This window comes from Tachyglossus aculeatus (genome assembly GCF_015852505.1).
Source record: "Tachyglossus aculeatus isolate mTacAcu1 chromosome 12 unlocalized genomic scaffold, mTacAcu1.pri SUPER_6_unloc_1, whole genome shotgun sequence".
Taxonomy (NCBI): domain Eukaryota; kingdom Metazoa; phylum Chordata; class Mammalia; order Monotremata; family Tachyglossidae; genus Tachyglossus; species Tachyglossus aculeatus.
The window spans coordinates 10,275,790-10,288,274 of record NW_024044828.1 but is presented as its reverse complement, the minus strand read 5'-3'; the positions used below and the strand labels follow the sequence as shown (position 1 = coordinate 10,288,274).

Below are 12,485 nucleotides of genomic sequence, written 5' to 3'. Positions count from 1 at the left end.
ATCAATCAATCAATCAATCGTATTTATTGAGCGCTTATTGTGTGCAGGGCACTGTACTAAGCGCTTGGGAAGTACAAGTTGGCAACATATAGAGGCGGTTCCTTCCCAACAGTGGGCTCACAGTCTATCAATCAATCGTATTTATTGAGCGCTTATTGTGTGCTTATTGTCTATCCCTTGTCCCCCCTCCATCCCCCCGCATCTTACCTCCTTCCCTTCCCCACAGCACCTGTATATATGTATATCTGTTTGTACATATTTGTTACTCTATTTATTTATTTATTTATTTTACTTCATCATCATCATCATCATCAATCGTATTTATTGAGCGCTTATTGTGTGCAGAGCACTGTACTAAGCGCTCGGGAAGTACAAGTTGGCAACATGTAGAGACGGTTCCTTCCCAACAGTGGGCTAACAGTCTATCAATCAATCAATCGTATTTATTGAGCGCTTATTGTGTGCAGAGCACTGGACTAAGCGCTTGGGAAGTACAAATTGGCAACAGATAGAGACGGTCCCTACCCAACAGTGGGCTCACAGTCTAAGAGGGGGGGACAGAGAACAAAACCAAACATACTAACAAAATAAAATAAATAGAATAGATATGTACAAGTAAAATAAATAGAGTAATAAATATGTACAAACATATATACAGGTGCTGTGGGGAAGGGAAGGAGGTAAGATGGGGGGATGGAGAGGGGGACGAGGGGGAGAGGAAGGAAGGGGCTCAGTCTGGGAAGGCCTCCTGGAGGAGGTGAGCTCCAATGACCGCGGCCTCCGCACGGACCGGGGCCAATCCGAGCTGCCCGCGCCCCTCGCCGGCAATTCATTCATTCATTCAATCGTATTTACTGAGCGCTTACTGTGTGCGCAGCGCTTGGGAAGTACAAGTTGGCAACATATGGAGGCGGTTCCTTCCCAACAGTGGGCTCACAGTCTAGACAAATAAATTTATTTATTTATTTTACTTGTACCTATCTATTCTATTCATTTTTATTTTGTTAGGATGTTTGGTTTTGTTCTCTGTCTCCCCCTTCTAGACTGTGAGCCCACTGGTGGGTAGGGACTGTCTCTATATGTTGCCAGCTTGTACTTCCCAAGCGCTTAGTGCAGTGCTCTGCACACAGTAAGCGCTCAATAAATGCGATTGATTGATTGATGATTGATTGATTGATTGATTGATTGAAGGCAATCCCCAGGACCTGCTGAGCGCTTCAGCCGGCGACCCATCACTGGTTCATTCAATCGTATTTATTGAGCGCTTACTGTGTGCGGAGCACTGGACTAAGCGCTTGGGAAGTACAAGTTGGCAACATATAGAGGCGGTCCCTACCCAACAGTGGGCTCGCAGTCTAGAAGGCAATCCCCAGACTGTGAGCCCACTGTTGGGTAGGGACCGCCTCTATATATTGCCAACTTGTATTTCCCAAGCGCCTAGTACAGTGCTCTGCACACAGTAAACGCTCAATAAATACGATTGAATGAATTTATATATGTATATATGTCTGTACATATTTATTACTCAATTTTACTTGTACATATTTATTCTATTCATTTTATTTTCTTAATATCAATCAATCGTATTTATTGAGCGCTTACTGTGTGCAGAGCACTGGACTAAGCGCTTGGGAAGTCCAAGTTGGCAACATCTAGAGACGGTCCCTACCCACCAGTGGGCTCACAGTCTAGAAGGGGGAGACAGAGAACAAAACCAAACACACTAACAAAATAAAATAAATAGAATAGATAGGTACAAGTAAAATAAATAACTTGTACTTCCCAAGCGCTCAGTCCAGTGCTCTGCACACAGTAAGCGCTCAATAAATACGATTGAATGAATGTCTATATGTATATATGTCTGTACATATTTATTACTCTATTTTACTTGTACATATTTATTCTATTTATTTTATTTTGTTAATATCAATCAATCGTATTTATTGAGCGCTTACTGTGTGCTAAGCGCTTGGGAAGTCCAAGTTGGCAACATCTAGAGACGGTCCCTACCCACCAGTGGGCTCACAGTCTAGAAGGGGCAGACAGAGAACAGAACCAAACGCACTAACGAAATAAAATAAATAGAATAGATAGGTACAAGTAAAATAAATAACTTGTACTTCCCAAGCGCTTCGTCCAGTGCTCTGCACACAGTAAGCGCTCAATAAATACGATTGAATGAATGTCTATATGTATATATGTCTGTACATATTTATTACTCTATTTTACTTGTACATATTTATTCTATTTATTTTATTTTGTTAATATCAATCAATCGTATTTATTGAGCGCTTACTGTGTGCTAAGCGCTTGGGAAGTCCAAGTTGGCAACATCTAGAGACGGTCCCTACCCACCAGTGGGCTCACAGTCTAGAAGGGGCAGACAGAGAACAGAACCAAACACACTAACGAAATAAAATAAATAGAATAGATAGGTACAAGTAAAATAAATAACTTTTGTACTTCCCAAGCGCTTCGTCCAGTGCTGTGCACACGGTAAGCGCTCAATAAATACGAACGAATGAATGAATGATGCTCCGTCAGCGGTCCCCCCCTGCTCCGTCCCCGGGCGGGGTTTCCGTGAGCCGGTTCCCGCGTTGCTAGGAGACGGCGGGCGGCGGTTGCCCGACAGCGGCGGAGCCCCGGCCCAGAGCGCGCGCCCCCCGGACCCGGGCCCCAGTGAGCAGTCCGCACCCTCCCGCCAACCGACCACCCCCAGGGACCCCCCCCCCCTCCCCGGGCCCCCTCCTCCCCTCGGGAGCCCCTGTCTCCTCTCCACGTACTCCCCTCCTCAAGCATCTCCAGTGGCTACCAATCAATCTGCGCATCAATCAATCAATCGTATTATTGAGCGCTTACTATGTGCAGAGCACTCTACTAAGCGCTTGGGAAGTACAAATTGGCAACATATAGAGACAGGCCCTACCCAACATTGGGCTCACAGGCAGAGACTCCTCACCCTGGGCTTCAAGGCTGTCCATCCATCCATCCCCTCGCCCCCTCCTACCTCACCTCCCTTCTCTCCTTCTGCAGCCCAGCTCGCACCCTCCGCTCCTCTGCCGCTAATCTCCTCACCGTTAGGCCTCGTTCTCGCCTGTCCCGCCATCGACCCCCGGGCCTGGAATGCCCTCCCTCCCTCTGCCCATCCGCCAAGCTCGCTCTCTTCCTCCCTTCAGGGCCCTACTGAGAGCTCACCTCCTCCAGGAGCCCTTCCCAGACTGAGCCCCTTCCTTCCTCTCCCCCTCGTCCCCCTCCCCATCCCCCCATCTTCCTTCCCTTCCCCACAGCACCTTTATATATGTATATACGTTTGTACATATTTATTACTCTATATTTTACTTGTACATATCTGTTCTATTTATTTTATGTTGTTAGTATGTTTGCTTTTGTTCTCTGTCTCCCCCTTTTAGACTGTGAGCCCACTGTTGGGTAGGGACTGTCTCTAGATGTTGCCAACTTGTACTTCCCAAGCGCTTAGTACAGTGCTCTGCACACAGTAAGCGCTCAATAAATATGATTGATTGATTGATTGATTCCTTCCCTTCCCCACGGCACCTGTATATATGTATATATGTTTGTACATATTTATTACTCTATATTTTACTTGTACATATCTATTCTATTTATTTTATGTTGTTAGTATGTTTGGTTTTGTTCTCTGTCTCCCCCTTTTAGACTGGGAGCCCACTGTGGGGTAGGGACTGTCTCTATATGTTGCCAACTTGTACTTCCCAAGCGCTTAGTACAGTGCTCTGCACACAGTAAGTGCTCAATAAATACGATTGATTGATTGATTGATTGATTCCTTCCCTTCCCCACAGCACCTGTATATATGTATATACGTTTGTACATATTTATTACTCTATATTTTACTTGTACATATCTATTCTATTTATTTTATTTTGTTAGTATGTTTGGTTTTGTTCTCTGTCTCCCCCTTTTAGACTGGGAGCCCACTGTTGGGTAGGGACTGTCTCTATATGTTGCCAACTTGTACTTCCCAAGCGCTTAGTACAGTGCTCTGCACACAGTAAACGCTCAATAAATACGATTGATTGATTGATTGATTGACGTTTCGACAGTGGGGACGGCTCAGGGCTGACTTCTAAACCGTGAGCCCGTGGTTGGGTAGGGACCGTCTCTATCTGCTGCCGACTTGACTCCCCAAGCGCTTTGCACACAGTAAGCGCCCAGTAAATACGACTGAACGAATAATAATAATAATAATAATAATAATAATGGTATTTGGCCGTCTCCATCTGGTGCCGACTTGGACTCCCCAAGCGCTCTGCACACAGTAAGCGCTCAGTAAATACGATTGAACGAATAATAATAATAATAACGGCATTTGTTAAGTCTTCTAGACTGTGATCCCACTGTTGGGTAGGGACTGTCTCTACATGTTGCCAACTTGTACTTCCCAAGCGCTTAGTACAGTGCTCTGCACACAGTAAGCGCTCAATAAATAGTATTGATTGATTGATTGATTGTTAACCGCTAACTATGTGCAAAGAACCGTTCCAAGCGCTGGAGAGGTTACAAAGCGACCAGGTTGCCCCACGTGGGGCTCACAGTCTTCATACCCATTTTATGGATGAGGTAACTGAGGCCCAAAGAAGTGAAGTGACTTGCCCAAAGTCACACAGCTGACAAGTGGCAGAGCTGGGATTTGAACCCATGACCTCTGACTCCAAAGCCCGGGCTCTTTCCACTGAGCCACGCTTAATGAATCCTCCAGCCCCGCCCTCATCAGGTTGCCCCCCGGGGGGTTCCCAGTCTTAATCCCCATTTTACAGGTGAGGGAACTGAGGCCCAGAAAAGTTAAACGACTCGCACGAGGTCACACAGCGGACAGGTGGCGAAGCGAGATTAGAACCCGCGTCCTCTGACTCCCAAGCCACTCTGCTTCTCTATTTTCGTCTTTCGTTTTTCATTCATTCATTCCTTCAATAGTATTTATTGAGCGCTTACTGTGTGCAGAGCACTGTACTAAACGCTTGGGAAGTACATGTTGGCAACATATAGAGACTGTCCCTACCCAACTGCGGGCTCACAGTGTAGACGGACTTTATGCTGTCAGGTCGTGTCCGACCCTTAGCGACTGCATGGACACATCTCTCCAAGTGCTAAATACAGTCCTTGGCACACAGCGCTCCGAAAATACCACTGATTGTTAGTAGGGGCGGGGAGGGGGAGCTTTGGTCAATCAGTGGTATTTATTGAGCACCTCCTGGGTACTGAGCCCCGTATTAAGAGCTTGGGAGAATGAGTACGCTAGTAGAGTTGGTGGAAACATTTCCTGCCCACAAGGAGCTGACAGTCTAGTGGGGGAGAGAGACACTAAAATCCAGAGGGATGTGTGGATCCAGATGTGTGGTGGGGTTTAGGTGATGAAGCGATTACCCAAGTGCTTAGAAGGTGAAGACTCAAATTTCGAGGTGACCTGGTGGGAAGTTGAGACCTCAGGGAATTGGAGGAGGCAGGAGTGTGGGAGACCGGGCCTGTCATGGGGAGAAAGTAATTATTTCACTTAGACACCCAGTTCCGTTATATTCATTCTGACTAAATTTGTTTGGAAAGGTTTTAGTGTATTTCATCGTGTTGACCAGGTTCTACCGTATCTTGACTATTTCTTGACAGATTTTTTTTTCTAGAACAACCCTTTGGTTAAGTGGGCTCTCAGGAGAGGCCAAGGATGTGCAGGTTTTCCAGACCTGCCTGTACATGGGGACGTACTTAAGTTGTGACGTGGCAATGGAGTAATTAAACTAGGATCCCATCCAGTTGGCTATAAATGGACTTTAACTTCACATTGTGATAAACGGAATTGAAGAAACACCTCTTTCACTGTTAGACTGTGAGCCCACTGTTGGGTAGGGACTGTCTCTATGTGATGCCAATTTGTACTTCCCAAGCGCTTAGTACAGTGCTCTGCACATAGTAAGCGCTCAATAAATACGATTGATTGATTGATTGATTGATTGATTTCACTTTTTTAGGAAGGCCACCTTGTGACCAAGAGGACAAGCATCAACAGTGAATTACCAAAATTTTGGTAAGGTGGAAATTTTGAAAATAATGAGTTGATTTTTAACCCATTGAATTGTGTCGCTGCCTCCCCCCCGCCCCCCCAATATTCCCAGCATATAAATATGAGAGAATAACAGAGAAATCATTCTGGTCAGCATCAGTGCCGGTAAACTAAACTGTCAAAATCTGGTAATGTCATCAAATGCAGCCCAAGTGGTGTTGGCATATGCACATGCACGGTAGTTAGGATTTAGTCCCTTCCCGTGGTTGATCAATTACAGGCCACCTTCTGTGTGCCGAACGCGTACTAAACGTTTGGGGGAATTAGTAGATGCGATCTCTGCCCTTAAAGAGTTTACAATTTAGCAGGGGGGAAGCACATTAAAATAAATTACAGTTCCTGGCAAAAATTTCCCTCAGAGCAATGCCTCCACCCTGCCCTCTATTCCCCCTCACCGTGTCACTTGTTAGTAAATACTGACTTGTCTAAAATTCATCATGAGGGAGTTGAGAGAATTTGCCGAGAACCATACACTGTAGCAATGTTCTAGCCAAAATGCTTACTGAAGACACAGGTTATGGATGAACCGAATATATTTTTAAGTGTTGCGTTTAATTTTTTTTCTGCGAAAAGACTCTCTGAACCACCGATTTTGACGTTTAAGCCTGGCTGTGATCAGACCCGATTAACCGTTGTGTGCTGTAGTCAAATTGCTCGGGCCTTGCGCTTCTAATGACCCGCGCTGGCCAGATGGACTCTCCATAAGGCCACACTGTCTTTCATCGTGGGAACAATAAGGACTTAAGAAAAAGTATTACATAAATGAATATACTCATACTCCAGGGGCTTTCCTAGACTCTATATGACAGCTGTGGAACATACATTGATCTGATAACGGGCCTTGGTGGAACAGTGACAGAGCAAACGGACCGGAGCTGCTTGGGTCTTTCCAAGAAAGGGAGAAAGAAAAAAAAAATCCCAATTTCCCAGCAGCAAAGAAGGGGAAAGAAGGAGGAATAAAAAAAAAATCTCCCTTTCCTGTGGAGAACACTGAGAAAAGTGAGATGTTGAGCCCAGCCACATGGAATAGTGGTGAGGTATTCTGCCATTTTTACTTTGAAGTAAAAAGTGGTAGTTTTGACTCAGAAATTTACAGGCTGTGCAAAAACACCAGGCTTGGAGCAGAGTGTCTATCTTTTACTCCATGATTCCGAGTGTAATCTCAATTGCTAATGAAATGGTTCTCTAGCTTTGGAAGGCTGAAAGCTAAGTGTTTCAGATTTTCCAAGAAGAGGCATAAAGCATTGCCAAGTTGGAATTCACTTTTCTAGCTTCATCTGATGAACATAACTTACAGTCTTTTGTTTTAAAAAGCTTCCTGACTTTAAAATATGTGGCTTCTAAAACAACAGTTTGCAAGTTGGCTCGTTTCTCAGTTGTTGAAGAAAAAAACTGTTTAAAATGTGAATTTTTCTAAGGTCAAAAATTAAGAAGATGATTTTGAAAGACTAAAATTAAAGCTTGGTGAGAATTTCCATATTTTGAGACCTTTAGGAACAAGCCTATCTAAGGCAGATCTATTGATTGGGAGCAGTGATTAAAACCTGGCTTTTAAACTCATTTAAAAAAATCTACTGTGTAGATTTTTTAAAAGATTCATTCTGCTTTTCTAATGGAAAAAAATCAGCATCATATCACTTTAAATTGCTCATTAACAGTTTTTATGTCATCTTTCAGGGAAAAGAACCGATGGTGAAATTTCTGCAGCCATGGCCACCCCAGACGTGAAACCAAAATCAATAAGTCGTGCCAAGAAGTGGTCAGACGAGATAGAGAATCTGTACAGATTTCAGCAAGCAGGGTATCGAGATGAAATAGAATACAAACAAGTGAAACAAGTTGCCATGGTAAGAGCTAGCTTTTAATGGGATTCCATAATGCCAGGAACGAGAGAATGAGGAGGCAATAGATCCCAGAAAGTCATCACCATCATCAATCGTATTTATTGAGTGCTTACTATGTGCAGAGCACTGTACTAAGTGCTTGGGAAGTACAAATTGGCAACATATAGAGACAGTCCCTACCCAACAGTGGGCTCACAGTCTAAAAGATAATAATGATGGCATTTATTAAGCGCTTACTATGTGCAAAGCACCGTTCTAAGCGCTGGGGAGGATACAAGGTGATCAGTTGGTCCCAGTTTGTCATTTTACAGATGAGGTAACTGAGGCCCAGTGAAGACTGAGCCCCTTCCTTCCTCTCCCCCTCGTCCCCCTCTCCATCCCCCCATCTTACCTCCTTCCCTTCCCCACAGCACCTGCATATATGTATATATGTTTGTACATATTTATTACTCTATTTATTTTACTTGTACATATCTATTCTATTTATTTTATTTTGTTAGTATGTTTGGTTTTGTTCTCTGTCCCCCCTTTTAGACTGTGAGCCCACTGTTGGGTAGGGACTGTCTCTATATGTTACCAATTTGTACTTCCCAAGCGCTTAGTCCAGTGCTCTGCACATAGTAAGCGCTCAATAAATACGATTGATGATGACGATGATGATGAAGTGACTTGACCGAAGTCACACAGCTGACAAGTGGTGGAGCCGGGGTTTGAACCCATGACCTCTGACTCCAAAGCCCGGGCTCTTTCCACCGAGCCGCGCTTCTTCAGTCAGTGGTGTTTATTGAGCACTTAGAATGTGCAGAGCACTGTACTTAACGCTTGGGAGATTGCAATAGATTTGGTAGACTCATTCCCTTCCCTCCTCATTGCTGGGGCAGGAGGGGAAGGCCAGGTGGGAACCCAAGTTCTCTGAGATGTATTCAGATCAGGGCAGAGATTGGGGGTGAGGAGGGGCAAGAAAGGCTGGTTTGGGGGTGGATAGCGGTTCTGGACAGACGACTATCCGCTCACCCCAACCTTGGGAAAGGAGTTCCCCGCCCTGGACTTCTCCTGCTACCACAGGTAACCATTTTCTGACCATTTGTCATGGTCCCCAGAGGGTTCTGGGAATTCCCTAATTCCACTTCAGACTTTCCAAACTTCCCAACTCAATTTTTTAAATTCCGCTTTAGATGTTTCATACTCTACCCTACGTCTGTCGGTCAGGTAGGGCAGAATGCCAACGGCAAAATAGTTTTCCTTTTCCAAAGCAGTTTTTAAAACCCACCAAGAAGGAGTATATTCCCTTTTGACTGCTGGAGCGAATGTTTCTGTTGTTTGAGAAGCGGCGTGGCTCAGTGGAAAGAGCAGGGGCTTTGGAGTCAGAGGTCGAGTCCCGGCTCTGCCTTATGTCTGCTGTGTGACCTTGGGCAAGTCACTTAACTTCTCGGAGCCTCAGTTACCTCATCTGTAAAATGGGGATGATGATCATCGTCAATCGTATTTATTGAGCGCTTACTATGTGCAGAGCACTGGACTAAGCGCTTGGGAAGTACAAATTGGCAACATATAGAGACAGTCCCTACCCAACAGTGGGACTGTAAGCCCCACGTGGTACAACCTGATCACCTTGTATCCCCCCCCAGCGCTTAGAACAGTGCTTTGCACATAGTAAGCGCTTAACAAATGCCCTCATTATTATTTTGATTTTGGCTGCTTCCCCGAGGCTGTGTGCCAGCAGGGTACTTCCAGAACTATTAAAACCTGGCAGCCGATTCCTGTTCCCTTATTAAACCTAATCCAGAAGGGAAAGTCTCTGGGAGTCAGGGGTGAGGAGGAGGTGCATGCAGGGTCGTCTTCCTACTTGCCTGCTGTGTCACCTTAGGCACGTCACTTAACTTCTCTGTGCCTCAGTTTCCTCATCTGTTACATGGGGATTAAATAGCTCTTCTCCCTCACCCTTAGCCCGGGGTGGGACAGGAACTGCATCCAATTTGATTATTCTGTGTGCTTGACACAGAGTAAATGCTAAACAAAAACCACAATAGGCTGTCCATCACCTCGCCCCCTCCTACCTCACCTCCCTTCTCTCCTTCTCCATCCCAGCCCGCACCCTCCGCTCCTCTGCCGCCGCTAACCTCCTCACTGTACCTCATTCTCGCTTGTCCCGCCATTGACCCCCGGCCCATGTCCTTCCCCTGGCCTGGAATGCCCTCACTCCCCACAACCGCCAAAATAGCTCTCTTCATCCCTTCAAAGCCCTACTGAGAGCTCACCTCCTCCAGGAGGCCTTCCCAGACTGAGCCCTCTTTTTCCTCTCCTCCTCCCTATCCCCCCCTGCCCATCTCCTTCCCCTCCCCACAGCACTTGTTGATATTTGTACAGATTTATTACTCTATTTTACTTGTACATATTTACTATTCTATTTATTTTGTTAATGATGTTCATATAGCTTTAATTCTATTTGTTCGGACGTCTAACATGTTTTGTTTTGTTGTCTGTCTCCCCCTTCTAGACTGTGAGCCCGTTGTTGGGTAGGGACCATCTCTATAGGCTGCCGACTTATACTTCCCAAGCACTTAGTACAGTGCTCGGCACACAGTAAGCGCTCAATAAATATGATTGAATGAATGAAAGAAATGAATGATGTAAAATTCGCTGCCTTCCTCTTTTTGTAGTACTGAAATATAAGTCCTCACTCAAAATAGTCCAGATTCTTCCGGTAATATAATGCCTTTCAAAATTTTGCAGGTAGATCGTTGGCCAGAGACAGGGTATGTGAAGAAACTTCAGAGGAGAGACAATACTTTCTACTATTACAACAAACAGAGGGAATGCGAAGACAAAGAAGTCCAGAAAGTGAAAGTTTATGCTTACTAGTACTTCCTCCTTGAATTATATGCTATTTGTAAAAAAATGTGATTTCGTGTTAAAACTGTGCATGTTTGTGAAAGTAAATCTGATCTTAACTTGTAGTGAGTCTGATAAGCCCTCTCACTAACCAGGCCTGGTGAGATTCTGAGAAATTGCTGAACTCTGAGCACTTTTTGAGATGATGGCCATGTTAAGTTACTGGAGTGTATCTTCCTTCCTTTCTTCTTGGAATCATCATGGTTAGGCTTTTCCCAGCCATTGTGTTTGCTGCCCTGCCTATCTTTTCCACTTCCCACCCCTTCCTCATTATTGTCACCCGGCCCTCCTGGCTGGTATCCAAGGAAACTGTGCAGTTCCCTCTTCTGTAAAGTGAGAATTCAGTACCTGTCCTCCCTCCTGCTTAAAATGGGAGCCCCGTGTGGGGCCTGATTATCTTCTATCTACCCCAGCGCTTAGTTCAGTGCTTGGCACAGAGTAAGTGCTTAACAAACACTTGGGAAGTAGTGTTGCCTAGTGGTCACAGCATGGGCCTGGGGGTCAGAAGGACCAGGGGACTAAACCCGGCTCCGCCGCTTGTCTTTTTTGTGTGACCTTGGGCAAGACGCTTCACTTTTCTGTGCCTCAGTTACCTCATCTGTAAAATGGGGATTGAGACTGTGAGCCCCGGGTGGGACAGGGACTGTGTCCAACCCAATTTGCTCGAATCCACCCCAGCGCTTAGTACGGTGCCTGGTACATAGTAAGCACTTAACAAAGACCATAATTATTAATATTATTCTCTGTGCCTCCGTTACTCATCTGTAGCGTTTAGAATGGTGCTAGGTACATAGTAAGCACTTAACAAAGACCATAATTATTAATATTATTCCCTGTGCCTCCGTTACTCGCCTGTAGCACTTGGAATGGTGCTAGGCACATAGTAAGCGCTTAACAAAGACCATAATTGTTTATATTATTCTCTGTGCCTCCGTTACTCATCTGAGCGCTTAGAACAGTGCTTGGCACATAGTAAGTGCTTAACAAAGACCATAATTATTAATATTATTCTCTGTGCCTCCTTTACTCGTCTGTAGCGCTTAGAACGGTGCTTCACACATAGTAAGCGCCTAACAAAGACCATAATTATTTATATTATACAGAGAAGCAGCGTGGCTCAGCGGAAAGAGCACGGGCTTTGGAGTCAGGGGTCATGGGTTCGAATCCAGACTCCACCACTTAGCTGTGTGACTTTGGGCAAGTCACTTCACTTCTCTGTGCCTCAGTTCCCTCATCTGTAAAATGGGGATTAAGACCGTGAGCCCCCCGTGGGACAACCTCATCTCCTTGTAACCTCCCCAGCACTTAGAACAGTGCTTTGCACATAGTAAGCGCTTAATAAATGTCATTATTATTATTAACAAAGACCATAATTATTTATATTATTCTCTGTGCCTCCGTTACTCATCTGTAGCGCTTAGAACGGTGCTAGGCACATAGTAAGCGCCTGACAGAGACCATAATTATTTATATTATTCTCTGTGCCTCCGTTACTCATCTGTAGCGCTTAGAATTGTCAGCTGTGTGACTTTGGGTAAGTCACTTCACTTCTCCGGGCCTCAGTTCCCTCATCTGTAAAATGGGGATGAAGACCGTAAGCCCCCCGTGGGACAACCTGCTCACCTCATAACCTGCCCAGCGCTTAGAAAGTATTTAGC

At 45.1% G+C, this 12,485-nt stretch overlaps 1 protein-coding gene across 1 annotated transcript; it reads left to right on the top strand.

Moving 5' to 3' along the window:
* Window positions 1–2,605: 2,605 nt before the first annotated feature.
* Window positions 2,606–10,909, top strand: MEIG1 (meiosis/spermiogenesis associated 1). The gene is made up of 4 exons (XM_038741474.1): window positions 2,606–2,679; window positions 6,000–6,055; window positions 7,769–7,938; window positions 10,669–10,909. Exons 3-4 carry the CDS (start codon window positions 7,801–7,803, stop codon window positions 10,795–10,797), a joined length of 267 nt encoding a protein of 88 aa, XP_038597402.1. The 5' UTR covers window positions 2,606–2,679; window positions 6,000–6,055; window positions 7,769–7,800; the 3' UTR covers window positions 10,798–10,909.
* Window positions 10,910–12,485: the final 1,576 nt, after the last annotated feature.

Coding starts and splice junctions, on each gene's coding strand:
- MEIG1 (XM_038741474.1), top strand. CDS start 7,801: ATGGCCACCCCAGACGTGAAACCAAAATCAATAAGTCGTGCCAAGAAG. Junction 7,939..10,668: donor AAGTGAAACAAGTTGCCATG/GTAAGAGCTAGC, acceptor AAAATTTTGCAG/GTAGATCGTTGGCCAGAGAC.